Below are 20124 nucleotides of genomic sequence, written 5' to 3' on the forward strand. Positions count from 1 at the left end.
GGTGGGGGGCCAGTTAACAAATTCAATGCATGAATCATATATTAGCAATAATTCCAACGGTTTTTGGAAAGGGAAACTGAGAGGGTGGGCTTTAGGCAGGGTACTCCAATCTGGCTCATGCTGAATTGCTGGGGCTTGATTAGTGTTTGTTTATTTTCCTAAGAAAAGAGGTTACAGAGAGACCGAGAAAATGGTAAAGGCAGTCAATACATAGTCACTAAAAATTTCAAATAATTTATACACACATACACACACACACACATACATTACACCTTGACAGATTACACAGCTAAAAAAAAAATCATGAAGCGAAATGTGTCTAAGAAGATCAGGAGTAAGGAAAATAACTAATTGCATGGCATGCCATTAAACAGGAATTGGAAACTGACTATTTAAGAATATTCTAATTATAAATACTTGAAAAGCATATGAAATATGTGTTTGCTATCTTCTAATAGCTGTAACAAGATGAAGAGTAAAAGGCCATGCTGGACTAATGTGAGATCAGGAGGGAAGCCAGGATTGATACTTCTTGGACTCTGTTTCCACACATTACTATAGTTCTTCCCAGGACACCTTCACAGTAACAAAACATGGATGTTGACTGTGCCCCACGTGTTCAGGAGCAGACTGTCTGGATAAGTCCGCACCTTCCCTAGTGAAAGCCTGTTTAACAGCCGCCTCAGCCCTGCCTCCAGGTTTCTGTTGTTCATTCCTGGCACTGTCAGGTGGGCAAGGCTGGGTCTAATTGCAGCCTCGGTGCCTCGTAAGATGGTCTGCGTAGTGTGGTGTGTTTGTTAAGCTCAGTTCTCTTCTGGCTGGAAAGCCCAGAGGCTGAGACGTCTTTTTGGACATTTTCCTTTTTGCTAAACAGCGTAAGCTCTCTTTCCCCAATTTAAAACTTGATCTCATTGGTGATTAAATTCACTCTTTTCATGTTTTCTGCTACTTAAGGAAGAAAATGAGTTTCTAAGCAGGAAGTGTATATTAAAGTGCTAAGATTAAAAACACTGCATGGGACAGTATTTTTCCTACTTGATATTAAACTACACTCATTAAATTTGAGTGACTGTTCAAGGTACAGCATCTACCTCGATCATCACCTGAATCTGGACGTTTGTGATCACTGCACTGTCTTCATGCCATAGACCAAAGGTTGGGTTTGAGGCCAGATTCTGAGGGCAGGAAGAGCAAACTGCAGTATGACATTCTGAGTGCCTATAGAGCCAGCGCAACTGCCCTCAAACTATAAGGTACATTTGTCTTTTTGATCCAACCGGAACATAGGCATGAGCCAGATCAGTTCCTTTTAACCATGGCACCTTTGGGCTACCTTCAGGTGTCTGAATTTACTGGAAATTTTCTGGTGCCTGTGGAAAAGCATTTAAAATAGTGAGAGGTTGCTGATAACTTAGGGCCCAGGACCAGGGGAGAAGGTCGTGTGGGCAGAGTTGTGTGTATGCCTCTGAGCCACAGGGCACAGTGACCCTCACAGCATCACCCAGCTCAAGCAAGTTGACAACTGGTTAGGTCCAGGGCCTGAGCTGCCATGACGCTGGTCACTCTGCACCAGACCCCAGAGCCACTGGGCATACCTTGGCTCTGTCCTCCCAGGAACTCTTCCAGCCTCGAGCCCCCTGAAAGGGCCACCGGACACACCAGTGCCAGCAATGCCGCTCATAAAACCCCTCACTAAGTACCGCTGGCGAGAAGTCCAAAGCCCACCTCTAAGTGACCCCAATGGTCTGACAACAAATGGCACCATCTACAGAGTAAGAGGCATTGCCACGTCTCTTACCTCCCTTGAGGGGTGGTCAAAGGTGAACCAGTCCCCACTCTTGCCTTGAAGGGACCTGTGACATAGTGGAGAAGCTGAAGACAATCCAAGCACAGGCCAATCCAAGCCACGGAGTCAGAGCATGGGTAAGAGCAGCTCTGGTGAGACCTTCCATGGAATCTTGGTCTGGTCCCTTGGTAGTCGTGGGACCTCAAACAAGTGCATAACTCCTATGTGTTCTGGATTTCTCTTTCTTACCCAGGCAAGAAGGGCAGTAATATTTACATATCCTAGGACCATGGTCAAGATCAAATGAGATCATGGAGTGCCCAGTGCCTAGGGGTAAGTGCCTAATGAATGGAAGCCACCATGAAGGCATGAAGGAGAAGAATAGATCGGAGAGGTGGGAATCGTTCTCCGGATCAGACAAGCAGGACACTTGCATGTGCACATGAGGTTTGGAGAAAGGAAAGTCAAGGGAACAGAGGAGAAAAGGGTTAAGGAAGGTCCAAGGACCAAGCAGCGCAGTTGGGCTGGGGCAGCTGATTGACTCCTCTCCAGGAGAGAGCCCGCCCTGCTCCCAGGAGGCATGGCTGTGGACAGGTCAGAGGGAGGGGCTTTGTTCGGCCACCTTCTCTTGGGTTCTTCTCATGTCCCTTTCCCGCTGGGTGCTCTCCTGGGATGTGTCTCAGCTAAGGTAAGGCAGACCTGGGGTTGAGGCTGAATCCAACTCCTGAAGGCAGATGCAGGCCCCAGAAGTCCTTCAGGGTGACAGGTGACAGCCTGCTCATGTTGCTGACATCTGTATTGCACTTGGTGGCCAGGTATTCGCCACTCACAGAGCCTTCATGCCTGGGCTCCCTGGGGACCCACCAGGGTGAAGACAGCTGGTTGAGGATCTGCACTCCTGGTCAACTCCTTCCCAGGGCATGTCCAGCAGGCCCCTCCAGCTGGGAAGGGGCAACAAATGCACCCCGAGCATGAGCTGGACCAAGGCCATGATGGACTTAAAGTGCAGCCCAGGCTCCTTGCTCAGACCAGGCAGCACCAGGCAGGCTGCTGCTGGGAGTGACAACATCAGAGGGGCCTTGGGGACATTAAGGGTCAAGCATCTAGTCTGCAAGGGTCTGTGGCTGCAGGGTGGGATAGGGGCGGGATGCAAGCAGCAGAGAGTGTCCTCAGAGAGCATGTCACCTGCTAGGACAGTGAGGCCACTGCTCATCCCAGCAGCGGCTCTCACCTGGACAATAGTGGCTGTGGGCTCATGGAGCTGACTTTCACTCCGCATCCACTGGGAACAAAAGCATCCGCCACGGTGTCAGGCCTCCTGCCCAATCATGCAGCCCTCAACCCAGGCTTCAGGGCCCGCTGACCTCAGGTCTCACCAGCCTTGGGATTTCTCCCATTTTAGGAAAGTCCAAGGTGCGTGCCTGAGTCCTTCTGCTGTGTCTGCCATCAGAACACAGTGTTGGGCTCTGAGCAAGGCCAGGTCCACACCTGCACACCAGACTGGGCAAGATGAGGACAGGTGCCAGATTTAGAGACAGACGGTGAGAGGAGGGAACTGGTGTGTGCCAAGGCTTCCGCACGCTCCCAGGTTTACGTACATTTCTCACGTAGCCCCTACAGCGCAGTGGACAGATTAATAGTTCCCTGCCACACTGAATAAACAGAGGCTTGGGAAGCCGCCCAAACACGCAGCTCTGACTTTCTATGCTGGTCTTTCCTTGGTCTTACACTAAGCTCCAGTTTCTACCAGCTCAGAGTGGACCCCGCCATGTGCTTACGTTGCCATCTTGCCACCCTGTCTCACAGGCCTGGGGATTGCCGTGCCCCCAGATCTCCACACCCAGGCACCCTCTCAGCCCATTTCCCCAGTGTCTGTCATCAGCAGTGGCTATTGTTATGAGCCACCTTAACTCTTGCAGAGGAGGATAAGCACTTTGCATACATTAGCTCTATCAGCCTCCCACGGAAGGGCTCCGCCCTGCGCTGGTCCTCCAGCTCAGAAGGGGTGACACCCATACACCAGTAAGCAGCCATTCTCAACCACTATGTGCTTCCGTGATGGGCTACACTAAGCCAGCTCAGATCTAAAAGCTGATCATCTCTTTGCAAAATTTTGCAACAATAAATTATGAATATCTAATTCAAAGACAATTAGAATTGCTTTTGTAATGTATTGAACTAGATTGGGCTTAAAAGCAAAATTCTTCTGATAAGCCGCACATAGACTGGATAGGAGATCATAACAATCCTCCCATGTTGGGTGGTGGACAAAAGATAAACTGGCCATACAATTACCAAGTTACTGAGACACAACACACAGAAAGATCAAAAACCTTCATGGATCAGTCCAGAAACTCATTATTTCTTTATTTGACTTTGCCACGTCAATGTTGAATGGATTTAAATTAGCTCCTTTTTTCTCCTCTACCCTGAATACTTAATAGTTTTAACTATCTTCCTGGCTTCCCTGTGTTTGCTTTGGAAACTCACTCAGGGACAACCAAAGGGGTCTCGTTTCTCCACAGGTGTCTGCAGAGCATCGCTTTGAGAAACCAGCATATGTGCCCTGTTTCTGCCCTCTCCCCATAACGTGCCCCCATCAGACTTCAGAGCGGGAACTGCTGGCGCCCGTGCCTGTCTGTGGCTCCGGGGCATCAGCTTACAGCGTCCCTCCCCACGGGGCTGGACACACATGTCGTCTTTCATCTGCCCAGCGCTTCCAGTTGGCAGAAGTACCGTGAAATCAGAGTCATCCTGTGCGCACATGGGGCTGAGCAACAAGTGAGAGCCGCATCGGAGACACTGTGACACTGTCGAGCAGTCAGCCGGGGGGGCTGCCGGGGGCTCATCACACAGGCAGGACCCCACAGTGTCCCACAATGTGGCCCTCAGCACCCTTAGCCTCCCTAGTGCCTGGGCATCTGGCTCTAGTTTCAGAAATGTGGAGCCAAAGACTTCTGAAGCCCCGCCTGTCCCACTGCTCCTCTTGTCCTGAGTCATTCCATCTTTTCTTCTGTCCCCTCCCAAGGCTCAGGCACACCTGACTTACAAGACCTTACTTGGGAGTCTCATTGTGGAAGCCTTTGTGCTGATGGACTTCATAGAACCACTGCTCCTCCAAGCCAGCCTCCAAGCTAGGCAGGCAGATGCAACAGGCACTGTCACAGAGCACGGTGCTGCTGGAGGGCACCTGTGTCCACCTACGTGACACTCATTGAAGGCCATGTGTGAAACTCCTTGTTCTGCATTATGAAGCCACGAGAAACCAGTTCTATTTCAATAAGAGAAATAAAATTCTGCAGCCCTGTGGGTAGGGAGAGGGTGCTGGCTGGATGGCTGTCTACCTAATGGGGACAGCAAATGCCCCTGGGAGGAGGACATCTAAGTTCTCACGCTGTTTGAGGTTCCCGAAATTCATCTCTGAACTATTTCTAAGAAATGAGAAAACAGTGTCCCACACTGATTTTTTAGGATTTACTATAAATACAACATAAAATAGCAACAAAACCCACAAAAAGAGTTATAGACTCCATACACAGATGGCAGTCTTATCAGAATCAAAGGCACTCAAGTGTACCATGTAAGTTAAAAATGAAACTCAATGTTTGAGTGTTAATAAGCAGATAATTGTGGCAGAAGTCTATGGTGTGGGTGGGCTCGTGACGCTCTGCCTCACCTTTCTCAACTGCCTGGTCCCAGTGGTCACTGCAACAGGAAAAGCTATCTCCTCTGCCCTACAACAATCCTACAGGAGAGGTCACCCGCCTCACAAGATTGGCAGCAGAATAAGCACCTATGTCTCTAAAATCCAGGCCGGTACACACCTTGCTCCATCCAGTAGTTGCCACTGTATACATGGTCCATGGCAGGTCCCCTCCTTGACCCCACAAGCACTAGGACCCAGACAGAGGGTGCACCTGCTCCAGGGGACAGCGCCTTCCATTGCCATCTCCTCCTGTGACATCATCTGCAACACAGCATGCCCACCAGGAGGACCGTCTGACTTCAGGAAACCAATTCCTCCATGATTTAAGTTAGTTTCATTCCAAGACATCGTCCCCCTCTAGACATGGTGACCCTGAGTTCAGGTCAGGAACAGGGACCTGAATACTGACTCAGCTATACAGGGATCGAGTAGGAACCTCAGATGAGTTGATAATCAACTGCTTTACTCAGAGAAGTAAAGAGATGCCAGGGACACGTGGCAGGGTGTCTGGATCCCTGTGCTGCTTCTCCGCACTACGGCATCAGCGCCACCCATGAGTCAAAGACTAACATCCGAGGGTTTAGGACCACTCAGCAGCAGTCACCCCGCTCCCTCCCTGCATCCCCAACGCCCCAGGAGCGTTCCTACTGCACAGAGCTGGTCTTGCACTTTGGGAGGGGGCGCTGTGCTGGGCCACACCACCCAGCACTAAAACAGCCTCACAGGAATTAAAACAAACCACACTCACTCACTGCAGCCCTTAGGGTAATGGTCACACAAGTACCAGCCCCTCGGTTCTACTGTTTTATCAAACACAGAAGAAAGCAGGAGCGCAGCACCCTGGGAGAGCTGGTCTGACCTGTCACCCACCTGGGCCACCATCCACAGGCTCATGGGCCCCTGGTGTTCTCCAAAGCTACCTCAAGAATGCTGACGAGCTTTGCATTTTCCTCACCAGAAACACGCTCCTTTCTTGGTTGTGGCTTAAGACGGAAAAAAAGAAGAAGGAGGAGGAGGGAAAGGCTTTATTTTCCCTGAAAGCCAGGCTGCATTTGCTCTGTCTCCACAGCCTTGAGGGCTCGAGGCTGAGCCTGGAACTGTGGGTGCCAGGCCCCCCATGCCCCTCGCTGCCCGCCGGGCCAGTGCCTGTGCCCCAGCTGCCCCTGAAGTGGCGGCTGACGACACGGGCGCTGAGCAGAGCCAGGACAGCTGAGAGAAGGCTTTCCTGCACAATGGACGTCAGCACATAAAAATGACGGCCCTGAGGAGCCAGCAGTCTCTCCTTCCTGCTTCCGTCACGTTCCACGTCACAGCCCCCAAATTAGGCTCCTGCAGACGACAGAACCCACGTGAAGACAGAGCCCAGTGGGCGGGGATCTGTTCTCCCTCCTGCCAGAGGCCTGTGGGGGCGGGTGCTGCAGGGCCTTGAGGGCCCCATGGCTTGTCAACACCTCTGGGGACTGAGGAGGGAGCCCAGGGACTCTGCCCTGAGTGGTGAAGAAGGCACTGTCGGGGGGAAGGGGCTTTTGTCAGCCTGCGACATCAGCTTCAAGGTTGGCTGCAGGGGGACTGATTGACGAATGAGCCCCTTTCTTGTTCACTCACGAATTTTACAAATATTTACTAAATTCTGGTGTTAGGCATGGGGGACAAAGCATTGCCCCTGGACACTCGGGGAATGCTGAGGGTGGTGGCCACTCACACCACAGCAGGCAGGCAGTGAGGCTGTTTGTCAGGCAGACGAAGGAAACCAAGCCCAGCCCCGGGTAGGTTTGGGGTAGGGGAGGCTTTTCTGAACCAGGAAACCCCAAGCTATATTTTAGGGTAAAAATGGAATGGCTTCACAAAGGAAGGTATTTTGAGAAAAGAAGAAGACATCTGCAGGGGCCTAGGGAAGACAGGAGGCGCGTGGGGACAAAACCTGGAGGGGAGACAGTCGGTGCTGGGATCATGGGTGGCCTGTGCGCCAGGCAAGGCAGGGCTGTCTTCAAAGTTCTAGCTTCCCTGCCTTTGATTAGGTGCCTGCAGCCTTCTATCTCTGTCTGACCAGGAAGCAGACCAAAATGTATTAGTCAGGTGAGGCTAATAGTAAGAGCTATAACAAACACCCCCTTCAATCTCAGTGGCTTAACACAAGAAAGTTTGTTTCTGATTCTTATTTCCATATTCTCACGCAGGTTAACTGGTGGAGAAAGAAGAGAGATGAGGAGAGGGACTGCCATCCTGCAGACGCCCGAAAACTGATCCATTTCCCTCCTGGGACTCCCTCATCCTCTAGGGCATCAGGTTCTCAGGTGTCAGGTACAGGAGGGGAAGCAGCAGGTGGGCTGCAATGAGGAAGGTCATTTTGGCTCTGGGCCCTGCAGTGTCACATGATGCTTCCTCCAACATCAGTGACCAGAACTTACACACATAGCCCCACAAGGTGCCAGGAAAACTAGAAAATGTGACCCAGCTGTGTGTCCCAGAGGAAGAGTACTGTTATCCTCCCTTCAAGGGCAAATCAGTATCCAGCAGATTTTTTATTTTTATATTTAGGGCAAGTTTATTAGTGCTTTGTTATGCTAGATCAGGGTCAGCAAATTTCAGCTCCAGGGTTAACTCCAGCCCACCGCCTGTTCCTTCTCCTACCCCTGGCTCCCGCCTGGCTCCAGAATCTTCCTGTAGTCACAGGAATCAATTGTTTTGAGCAGCACTGGTGGCCGGGCCAATGGCAGGTACTCTATAAGCATAGCCAGAGCCCTCACGAAGGCTGGTATTGCTACACCCCTCCAGAGCAGAAGAGACAGGCTCAGGTATTGCTCATCCTTCAAGTTGCTAGATGGGGGATTGGGATTTAGGTCAAGGTCCATCTGACCCCAAAGGACATATACATGCAAGCTCCTTCCACTCTACTTGGAAGCTTATGCCAAGCATCTTGAACAGATCCGTGTGCACACCACGGCCTCATCTGTTGGGTGTCCACCTAGTTATGTCCGCTGCCTTTGTCCGAGACTCCCCTCCAAGGTTTGTCAAGGTTCAGGGCATGTGATGCAGCTGTAGGCCTTCACCTCAATCAACTGTAGGATTATTACTTTCAGTTGCGCATCCCTGAGGGACTCCCCGGCAGCATTTCACCAGATAAGATCTGGGACTCCTGCCTCCAGATTCAGGATGGGGCATTGCCCCAGCATCTGCAGCTGGGTCTGACAGAACTGCCACTGACTTCCGCTCGTCTGAGTCACCATAGTCTCATCACTAAGAAATACCCAGTGCTTTCCTTGGGAAGTCCAGGGCCCACTTGCCTGGCCCACACAAAAAGGAAGATTCCCAAACCCACCCCATCTTAGGATTCCAAACTGTAGGTGGGCCCCAGGAAATGCACCAAGCACCGCTCCAGGGACACTTAGAGGCCACCGAGAAGAGAACAACGAAGATGCACAAGAAGAGGACCTGGCACCCCTTTCCTCATACCTTTGTCTTGACCTCTCCCTGTCCTCTGAGGCTGAGGTCAAGGTCAGTGTGCATTCTGCCCCAGTCACCCTTCAGTTCCACCCTCTCATCATGCCATTGTCTCAGGGCTGTTCTCCCTCCCAAGGATGAATCTCATTCTTGGGGGCATCCCGGCCTAGCCCTGTGGTAGCCTACGACAAAGGCTGAATAAGTGTTGGTACTGAAAATATCAGCTGCCAGAGAGACGCAGAAGCCGCCTGCCTGTTCTCAAAGATTCTATTGCACACACTTTCCTTGTGGTTCTGGGATCCCAAAGCATCGCCAGGTGGGTCTGTTCAGCCTCTCTGCTGCCTGGGCCAGGTAGCAGGTTGTACTGAGCGAATTCGTTCACTAGGGTCCTGCTTCTCCTTCATTAAAAAAAATTACTAAATTATTAAAACACTTGTCATCAATAAAAAGCGATAGTGATTTTAAGGGACTCATGCTGAAAGCAAGACTCACTATAAAATGTCCTTGTTGAGTGGCTGGTGTTCAGGAAGTGAGGGAGAACCGCTCACCTCCAGGGAAGACAGTCAACAGCTTCATCGCTCTAGACTCAGCCAGGTGGTCCGGAAGGGGAAAGGACTCCAGGCTGGTGGATGGTCCTCCAGTTCCCAAAGGTGACAGTGCTGATCCTCTCTGGAGGGAGCCAGGCTCCCCATCAACACGCACCAAACACACAGTAGATGACAACAGGTTTCAAACACGAAGATGTCAGGCATTTACCAGATGCAAAATACAGAGGCAGCAGGTGTAAAGTACTCGAAGAAACTGAAAAGAGAAACACGCAACTGAACAAGAAAAAAGAGACCAACAGACGGCCAGATGTATTTGAAAAATATCAAATACAACTTTGATAAAAAAAAAATTGTTAAAAAAGTTCAAGGGATGGATTTAACAGCATATTTGATACTGCTGAATAGAAAGTGATCTGGAAGTCAGATCTAAACAACAACAACCAAAAACAACAACAACAAAAAAGACTAGACCACAATCGCAGATACAGAAATGGGAAATGTAAGAGGAAGTGGTGAAGGAAAGAAAATGTCAACTTGGGTCTAATCAGCATCTGAGAAGGGAAGGCCAGAGTATGGAAAAGGCAACACTGAAGAGATAAGAGCTGAGAATCTCCCAGGACTGATTAGAGAATCAAGTTCATAGTCATAGAAAATGAAGCATTCATTCACTCACAAATCCTCATCCAGTGCCTACCTGTGCCAGATATTTATAGAGACAATGTACATCAAGATGGATAACAAACAAACACCCACTTAGACACAGCCCCAAAGAAAAGCGGATCACCTACAATGGAAGGACAGTCAGGTGGACAACAGACCTCTCCAAAGCAAAATGAGATCCTCCTAGGAGGTCCAATCTGAGGGAAAATGACTGACCACTGAGGATTATTTATCTAGCAAAACTAACTTTCAAGAATAAGGATGGGAGAAACACAGTTTCATATAGACAAAAAAATTCAAAACATCGATCACCTCCAGATAAACATAAAGAAACACTTAAAAGTTTTAGTTCAGAAGGAAGGGGAGAGATAAGATGCCATACGGAATGCCCAGCAAGCCCCGCTACAGATAAGCCCACGCACAGGGAGCCACACAGAACCATCAGTTACTAACACACCTCGGACCTAGAACACAGGCTGCTCATACGTGGATGAATTAAAGAGTTGAAGACCTCAAATTGTTTAGGAGGAAGCCACAACATCAAACTTAGGCTCTGTTAAGGAAGCTCAGTAAAACGTCCAAGAGTGATCACATACACACACAAAAAGAGGAAATAAAAGACCTAAATTTTATAAAAATAAAGAAAGAAGTAAAATAGAACATAAAAAACAAAGGACCTGTTTTAAGAAAAATACAGACAGGACAAGATAAAGAAAGTGATATAGGGCATAACAAACCCAAATCTATCAATTCTACAGCAAATTTCAAGAGACTAGTGCATTAAAGGATTGTTATGGGTTGGATCTTAAAGTTCCCCAAAGGCTTGATTGTGGTGAGCCGCTTCTGCAGATTATGGTCGCCATTGCAGGATGGCGCTGGCTCCACTGGGTCTGTGACAAACAACTCCTTGTTTGGGAGAGTTGGTGCATGGTTTTTCAGCACCCTGTGAGAAAGTTCCACGTGGCAGCTTCGCATTGGGGCTTGGGATGCTTTATTAAGGCTGGGAGGGGCATCCGACCAGGAATTAGAAGAAATATCAAGGGCCTGAATAAACTGCTGAAAGAAGATTCCTGAGTTGCGTCTTCCTTGCGGGCAAGGGGTCGCGACACTTGATCATCAAACTGGGGTGCTATTAGGAGGCAGGGGAACCTTTAGGAAGCTGGGTCACTGGGGCTTCTCCTCTAAGGACAGATTGCAACCCAAGCCACTACCTCTTGTCTCAGCCATGAGGTGAACAGGCGTCCGCCATGACTGCTGCCTTACCACAGGCCCAAAGTGAGGGGCCAAGAGACCACAGACTGAAGCCTCTGAAACCATGAGCCAAAATAAAACTTTCCTCCTTATAAATTGACCATCTCAGATATTTTGTCACAATGACAGAGAGCTGGCAAGTACAAGGAGACTGAGCACATTAGATAAAAGCAAAATCAAGTTTTATATATATATAAAATAAGAATCACATGAAACTATTAAAACATGGGAAGTTTGAAAGTCATAGATAAAGCTGGAGCTAAAGTGGCTATATTAATATCAGACAAAATACATCATGGATTTTAGATAGGGTCCTATACTATAATATAAAGTTCAATTCACTGTGATGATTTTTTAAAAATTATAAATTTGTGTGCGTATGCATTCAGTAAAGTTGCCTCTGGTATATAAATTTTAAAATCTGGAAATATAAGGAGAAACTTACAAACTGACCAAAATAATGACAAATTTCAATGTTCTTCTTTAATTATTGATAGACCAAGTAGATAAAAAATTAATTAAAATAATTTAATAGGATAAACTAACAAGCTTCAAATATTGAACATCTATAAAACTCTATAGCCACCCAATAGCTAAAGACCACACATTCTTTGCTAGCATGTGTGGAACACTTATCAAAGCGACTCTTACAAGACCAAGAATTTATTGAATTCAATAAAATTCAGAGAATCCATATCATACACACTGCATTCTCTGCCCCACTGCAGTTAAATAAGAAGGCAACAATAAAAAGACAGAAGCATCAGCATACATTTGAAGTTTAATAATAAGCCTCCAAGTAAATCCTAGATCAAAGAATAATAATAAAAATCTAACAGAATGGAATAAAAAATTCACATTTCAAAACTTGTGGAGATGCAGCCAAAGAAGCTCAATGAAGCAGATTTGTAGCTTTAAATATTTACACTAGGAAAAGAGAAAGACGGGAAGTAACTGAGCTCAGCCTCCAAGTTCAACTAGAAAAAGTACACCACGAAGAACCCCAATAATGAGACAAATAAGAAAGGGGAGAGATGATGAAGTAGAGAACAAACAGTGCCCCACTCGGGGTCTGAAGCAATAATGTTAGGAACACTCTGATGTCGAGATTAATTCAGCAAAAAAGAGAGAAGGCACAGACGATATTAGAAATGAAGACATTAAAGTTCCCCAAAGGCTTGAAAAAAAGTTTGGACCCAAAAGTTCATACTTTCTGAAATGCCCACAGCAAGCCAGACTCCAATCTAGACGTGCATCTGCCCCAGTGTGACTCCAGGCCTGACACATCCTGGGGAAGATAGGCGGGGCTGGCGCTGATGATCTGGCTGCCCCACCTGGTTGGCCTGTGTCCTGGGGCAGATGTGCAGGAAGCAAAGCAAGAGACCCAGGAAGGATGCCGAGGGCCCCTGAGAGCAGCCAGCCAGCACGCTCTTCAACAGACAGCCCCACCCTCAAGTTCACCCCCTTTTTGTTCTGGAGGAAAAATGATCTTGAAAGGAAAAGTAATTATCAGTCTGTTTTTAAAGGTGCTCCGAAGCCCCCGTGGTAGACTCTCGAGGTTCTTAGTTTTGTTTTGTTTTCTTCCATCCATGGCATATTAATAAGCATTTTTAAATCCTCACTGGTGAAGGTGTCCCTGCACCTGCTGTCTGACAGGGTCACAGCATGGGGGACGCTACTGCAGGGCGGCACCATCTGGAAACCGGAACCTTCGGGAATGTTAAGTGTTTTGTTTACCATACTCATGATATGGATAATAGGGCGGATGTCAATCCATAATAAAATATGTGTTGCCTGAGATTGCAGGAAAATTTCCAGAATGAGTCTAAGGATACAATTAAGACATGCCCCAAGGTGTGTTTCACAATCTCTCAGGATACAAACAATTGTGTTATTGCTCAAGAAATTCACTCGAAAAAGATTGCAAATCAAGGTTCCTAAGAAAAGCTTAACAATTTACACTAAGCCCCCCCCCATTCTAAAGCCACAACCTGTGCAACATACATTCTCCCCACTAACAGACTCTCCTTTGCCTTACACAGGAATTTATGATGCGAAAGGGAAACACATAGTTAATATTTTTTAAATTTATATATAACAGCGGAATGCATTACAATTCTTATTACATATAGAGAGCATAATTTTTCATATCTATGGTTGTATAGTTAATAGTAATGGCAAATAGGTTGAGGTGCAGAGCTTGCCCTGTGGTTAAAGATTACAAAGACATAAGAATTGGTGTACTTAAAAAAAAAAAAAAATGAATTGGTGTACTTTGACCAAGGATCAAAGAAACTCTTTAAGAAGGCAATTAAATAGATCATATAAAAAAGGAAATTACATTGGAAATTAAAAATAGAATATGTAAAATTAATATAGATATATTTTAGAGGCACTTCAGAGTAGTAGGCTTTTAAGTAGTAGGCTTTCACTATTTTAAGTGTGTTTTACTGGCTTTAGATTAGAAGAAAGCTTACCAATAATCATAGGTATGTTTTAAAGTTAAAGGTTAATGAAATAATTATAGGTGTGCTTTAAAGTTAAAAGTGAATAATAGGTCAGGAGGCATGTGGTCTAGGTGTGTAGCCTAGCACCTAGTGTTTGAGGTGAAAATGTAAAAGCTTAATCATGATTGGCAAAGGTTACAGAAAAAATATTTTAAACAATGTACTCAATATCTTAGGTAATCATTGTATGTCAGAAAAGATTGTAACTCTTGAAAATTATGTCAATCAAAGAAGTTTCAGGCTTTGAGACTATCCATTAACTACCTGAAAAAATACCTGCAAAAAAGGTATAAAAATAAAGGCCCCTCTAGGGGCAGCAGATCCTTCTGGAGGCTGCTCGTAACTTGGAACCCGTTGTCCTGTCTCTTCTTCTTTCACCGACACCACTCATCCTTCAGGACCCCTGGCTAGGGCTGGACCCTGGCACCTCACATCAACCCTAAAGACCCCACCCTGGGCAGTAGAGTGCGACATTTGGGGGGTAAGGGCTCTTACTTGCTGGTCTGCTTTGTACCACGTTTAGTTGTGCGGTGTCTGACAACTAGATAAAGCTGAGACACAGATATGAGAAAGTCTACATTGAGGAAGTTGGAGGTAGGTGAGAAATTGACTGCCTTCCCTTGACACAGTGGGGCGTTGGCTTGAAACCACCCTGCACTTGACACTGACTCTGGACTTAGCTCCTTGGAGATATTTCCAGTTGCAAGCTGGGAAGAGAGTGGATGAGATCTAAGTGTTCATTTTGCAACATTTGCTCAAAGAGGAGAGAACCATTCCCTCCATTCCCGAGAAGCAGCCCCTCAGAGGCCAGCCTGGCTAACTGTGGTTCCCAGAAACACTGAAGGAAACAAAATGTCATGTTGGCCAGAGGGCCTGCTAGGAACCAAATACAAAAGTGCAACCAAGTTGCCAAGTGTCATGTTTCATGGACTTATCCGAACAACTTAGGTGCCACAAGGGGGAAGGAGCACCATTTCCCATCAAGACTGGATTCTAATCCAGTTTGGCTATATAAACTGTATGGGATCCTAGCAGGTCCTCTAACATCTCTGGCCTCAGGTCTCCCTCCTATAAAGTAAGGACAATGACATCTCCCCCACAATGCAGCAAGGATTAAGTACTATAGCCATATGGAGCCCATCTACTTGCTAAACTCTCTCAATAACCTCCCCTCCTTTGCATGATTCCTGTCTTAGACTCAGATCTATGAAAATACTTGGGGTTCAAAATGTTAGCTGAGGATAGAATTGGCAAGCCTTTCATCACCCTGACAGAATTTGAAAGAACAAAAAATGAATTGGTTCATATTCAAGAACAAAGGCAGCAAAATATTAGCCACACAGGACCCCAAGAGAGACTGAGTTATTTTGGATGGCTGAACTTCCTGAAGACATGGTGGCTTCCTCTTAAGAGTCAAAACATGAAAGACAAACAAGTCAAAAGAACACAAAACTATTTTGGATTTAAGAAAGAAACTTCTGCATTATATTTCAAAAACTTGTCTGTGGCTTTAAGAGGTGCATACTGAATATCCTGGAAAATGTTTCATCATTGTTCTGAGCACACTGAGTGGTAAACTGCTGATGACAATGATGGCATTGGTAGGATTGCCTACTTTTGCAAATGAGAAAGCTAAACCCAAAGAGGTTATGTGACTTAACCTGAGCCGCACAGCTTAGCTAGAGACCATGCCGTGACCTGTCTCCTGACTTTCCACCATTCCATGCCCTGTTTAGGAGCCCCTGACCTTCATAAGACCACCTTGAAATAACCTGGAATGCTAGTAACCTGCGACCATATAATATTTCTGAAGTACCTGTCAGAGCATTAACGTACAGATTTTTATCTCTCACTTCTTTGATATGCAAGGATTACCTCACTCAAGGGTGTGTGCATTTTGCTTTTTAGGGCTCATTTTGCTCTTCATTTTTAAATGTCTTTGGGAACCAGGCTCCTCTGGTTGTCTTGGGAAGCAAGCATAACCAGCCCTGCTGAGTGCAGCGAAGCAGCCACCCACAGGGTGCAGCCCTGGAGAAGCACAAGCGGTAGCACCCGCTCACCAAGGCCTCTCTCTAGCCATGTCACTGGGTAGTTCCTAACAAGGAGACCACCACGGCTCACACAGCAGTCCTCAGCCCACCCAGGGATTAGGTATGAACGAAAGGACCCCAAACACACACACACACACACACACACACACACACACACCACACATCCCAGCTGGGTGTCATGGGCACTTCTCATAGGACAAGTCAGTATGCTAAAGTGCCCACAGTGGCCTTCTAGAACAAGTAGAACCTCTAGCATCTGTATCCCAACTCCAGATATATGAGGTCACCAACCAAAGAGCATCTATAGCGTTGGTCCTACCTCCCCATTCAGTGTTTCCCCAGTACCTAAGTAGGTGCTTTAAAAATGTTTATAACAAAACTGAGATAAAGACTATTTTTTCTCCATTTACCTAACACATTCATTTTGTAAAAGTTAAGTAGTCAATATCCAAGAAACCGCTTATCCCCGTGAGTTGGGCTCAATTGAGGCAGTTTCTGCGGGTATTACTAAATGCCAACCCATAAACCACACTGCCAGCCCAGCAGGGGGCAGAAACGGGGAGCCCTGACCTCCAAAGGTGCTGCATGTACACACACCCATCCATTCAGGGGGACTAACCCCCTCCCCACAATCCAGCAGCCACTTCGGGTGAAAGGGAGCCCACTTTGTAAGGCTTGCAGCCCCTCCTACTCTTTTCCCCGTAGTTTATTAGCAGGAAAAAACCATAAACTTTGGTCCACTATCTCAGCTCTCCCAACTTCTGTCAGATGTCGCTCTTTGCCCCAAAGCAATTTTACCAAAACCATTGTCCCTGGAGAGCCTTGACCTCTGTCCGTTTGCATTTCAAATAATCATTTGGGCCACTGGGGAAAGTCGTGCTGCCTTCAAACATTTCCCCTCTCCTTTGCTCCCTGGAGACCAAGAGCCCATCCAGACTGGCAAGGTCACTTGCCCCAGAGACAGCAGTTCCCTGCCACGAGGAGACCCATAATCTCCAGTCCTGCGTCAACACCAACACCGTGCGCACGTCGGACGCGCTGCGCTCTGTTTGCCGCGCAGGTGTGTGGGAAGCTCTGTGACTCGCTTCTAGGAGCGTTTCCTTTCACACCTGAAATCCAAGCATCTCTCGGTAACTCGCCGGCGGGGGAAAGGCTTTTCCTGGTCCTGGGGACGCAGCACTTCCACGTGTGGGAGGAACGCGTTGGCCCCCCCAAGGCAGCCAACCTATCCCTCCTGGCCAGCTTTTCACACCTGTCTCTCCCGCCGGCTCCCCTGGGGCGACAGGCGCGTCCCGCAGAGACTCTAGGTCCCGGCTCTGTCGCCGCGGCGCCCGGCGGGCAGCGCCGTGGACGCACCCTTACCTCGCTGATGATGGTGGAGTGGGCCTGGGCGTAGCGCCAGCCGCCGCGGCACGGCACGAGGGGCGCGGAGCGGTTGGGGAAGGCGGCGAGCGGGTCTGCGCAGCTGAGCGCCCCCGCGGCGGCGCTGGCGTTGGCCGCCTCCAGGAGGTAGCGCTGGCAGCTGCCGTCGCCGCGGCGCTCGGAGGGCGCGGGGCCGCGGGGGGCGGGCGCCGTGCGGTTCCACTCCTCCTCCGGGCTCCAGCCGCAGCGCTCGGCCAGCGCCGCGGCGCTCGGCCCGCGGCACCAGTAGTGGTCGGGCTGGCTGCCTAGGAAGACCACGCCGACGAACAGGAAGGCGAAGGTGACGCCGGTCAGGCACAGCAGCAGGAACACGCGCCGCTGGAAGCGCCCGAACTCGCCGGCCCGCAGCAGCGCCTCGTCGAAGGAGGGCATGGTGCGCCTGCCGCCGCCGCGCGACCCTGCGAGCGCGTCCTGCCGCCCGCCGCCGGGCCTCGGAGTGACCCGCGGGCCCCGCTGGCGGCCGCTCTTTACCCCGCCGCCTCCCCCGCGCCACCCGCCTCACTCGCCTTGGCGCCGCGCCCGCGGCCGCCGCTCCTCCTGCTCCCCGCGGACCCCGCCTCCCCGCCGCGGGCGCCCTCCGCAGTCCCTGGTCCCAGGAGGTGCGGCCGCGGGCGCGTGGGGTCCGGGTGGGAGCTTGGCGGGACCCGGGAGGCGAACCCTGGCTGCGAGCCACCGCGCGCCAGGGACCCAGGACCCGGCCGGGGACTGCGAGTGACCGGCACAGCCTCAGGCCTGGCGCGGAGCTCCATTCGGTCCCTGCCAGCAGCCTGCTCTGCCATCCGCCCAGATTCAGGCTCCAGAAGAGGAAAGTTCCTGGGTCACCAACCACTCCCAGAGCTACTCGGCTGGGTCTCTCCTAAATCCCGAGAGCAAGCCCAGGGGACAAGGGCACGCGCGCGTCGCGGCGTCTCGGGGCCGGGACCCTGGGGGACCCCCTGCAATTTTCCCATCTGTGCGTACAGAGGCCGCTCTGCGCCCCTCGGCCCAGGCCGCCAGTTTTCGACAAGAGGGCTGCCCAGGCCCTCCACTCAGCGCAGGATTCGATTTTGGCGACATCTCAGAGATCGCCCGATACATTCAACAGAGCAACCCCGAGGGTTAAGAGACTTGCTCAGAGCCCTGAGGTTAGGGTGAGAGGGACCATCTCAAGGCCAGGCCCCTGCAAGTTTCCTTGACCCGGGCCTTCCGACCTCCTGTCAGCCTGAGTACTCGGGAAGGAAGTTGTTTGGTTGATTTGAATCCAGATTTTCAGCTTTTGTATTGCTCACAAGAGATTTCACCGAGCCCTGTCAGATCCGCCTCTGGACCACTCTCTGCTTTAGCCCAGTCTGCAAGGTCTCACTGAGACAGCTGGGGCCACCAGCTTTGGCTAGGGGGACCACTGGGCACCACGGTGGCGCATTTCTTGCATGCCCCAACCTCCTGCTTTTCTCTGCCTGTTCTGAGGGTTCCCCCAGCTCCTCTTTAGGACACCGCCCCTCCCAAAAGTATCCACCCGAATTCTGCCTTTAACTTGCTTTTTTCCAAGGGCCCCAGAAGCCAAAAGAATGCAGACTCCTGTATCTCCCTTCCCTTAGATTCCAGCGGCCTCATCGCCTCACCAGCTTGTCACCTTGGACAATTTAATTGGCCAGCCCCAGTTGTCATGTCTGTCAAATGAGGCTAAAAACCTCCCTCCCTCATAGAGCCTGTGTGAGGGCTGAATAGATGAATAGGTGTAAAATGCCAGGAGAGCACCACACACTGTGCACTAGTAAGCCTTAGCTCTTAACTACTGTTATTCTTTGCTGCCAAGTTAACCTCAGTGTTGTGGGGCTGGCTCAAGGACTATAGATACTGTGCGGGATAAATAAAACACCTGGTGGTGCGGGTCACACTGTACCTGCACGCTAATTCTTAGTATCTTGCTCTCTCTGACCTCAGAAGCTGAAACTTACTCAGCAGTGACTTCTGGGTCTCTGAGCCTTATGCTCCAAAATCTGCCTCTTAACTGCCTGCTGCATCTCTGACTCAACCTGTCCTCCCAATCCAGCTCCTCCTGGCTTCCTTTTGGTATAAACAGGTCTCTCCTGGCCCCAGACTCAGGATGTCGGCATCATCCTAACACCCCACAGGCTCCGTCCGGGTCTTTACTCTGACATGGGGTGGTCAGAGTCCATCCCCTCCAACGTCTCATCTCCGAAGCTTTCCCCACCATCTGACATCTAGATGTTTTTTATTCATTTGTTTATCAGACAGTTTTACTCATCCACCTTGTTTATCTCATCTGTGTGTGTCTACTACCACTCGTATTCCATAAGGACAGAAAGCTTTCCATTTGGTTCACTTCTGAACTCCCACCACCTCCAACAGTGCCTGGTGCACTGAAGTGGCTGCTCATCATTGTTTGGGACTAGAGGGGACACTCATGCATGTCCTTTCTTTCATGCATATCCACCATCTCTCCTCAGCCCCTAGTTTCTCCCAGCTAGGGGGGCTGCCCTGGGATCCCCTCAGGGCTCCCACCTGATCTCAGGATCCTCTTTCCACTGTGCAACTTGAAGGTGCTCACCTTATTTTCCAAATTAAATCGTCAATCTCATTCCCTCTTTCAAAGTCCTAACCAATGTCCCTCACCAAATTCTTCTCTCATAGACAGCCAAACAGAACTATGTGCTAGTCCTCAAATCCTTCTTGAATTTTCTTAACTCTAGATCTGTGTACATGAAGTTCCCTCTTCTGGTAATTTCATCCTCCTATCCCTCCCTGCTCA

At 49.3% G+C, this 20124-nt stretch overlaps 1 protein-coding gene across 2 annotated transcripts in view; it reads right to left on the reverse strand.

Moving 5' to 3' along the window:
• The window catches only part of Slc22a3 (solute carrier family 22 member 3), an 89876-nt gene extending 72052 nt beyond the window's left edge, over positions 1–17824 (reverse strand). For both annotated transcript variants that reach the window (XM_076858064.1, XM_076858063.1), the window contains exon 1: positions 17313–17824. In XM_076858064.1, coding sequence (XP_076714179.1) covers positions 17313–17744 — 432 coding nt within the window. In that variant the 5' untranslated portion in view covers positions 17745–17824. The remainder of the gene's footprint in view (positions 1–17312) is intronic.
• Between the last annotated feature and the right edge of the window lie 2300 nt (positions 17825–20124).

The sequence above is a fragment of the Callospermophilus lateralis genome, chromosome 6 (genome assembly GCF_048772815.1).
Source record: "Callospermophilus lateralis isolate mCalLat2 chromosome 6, mCalLat2.hap1, whole genome shotgun sequence".
Taxonomy (NCBI): domain Eukaryota; kingdom Metazoa; phylum Chordata; class Mammalia; order Rodentia; family Sciuridae; genus Callospermophilus; species Callospermophilus lateralis.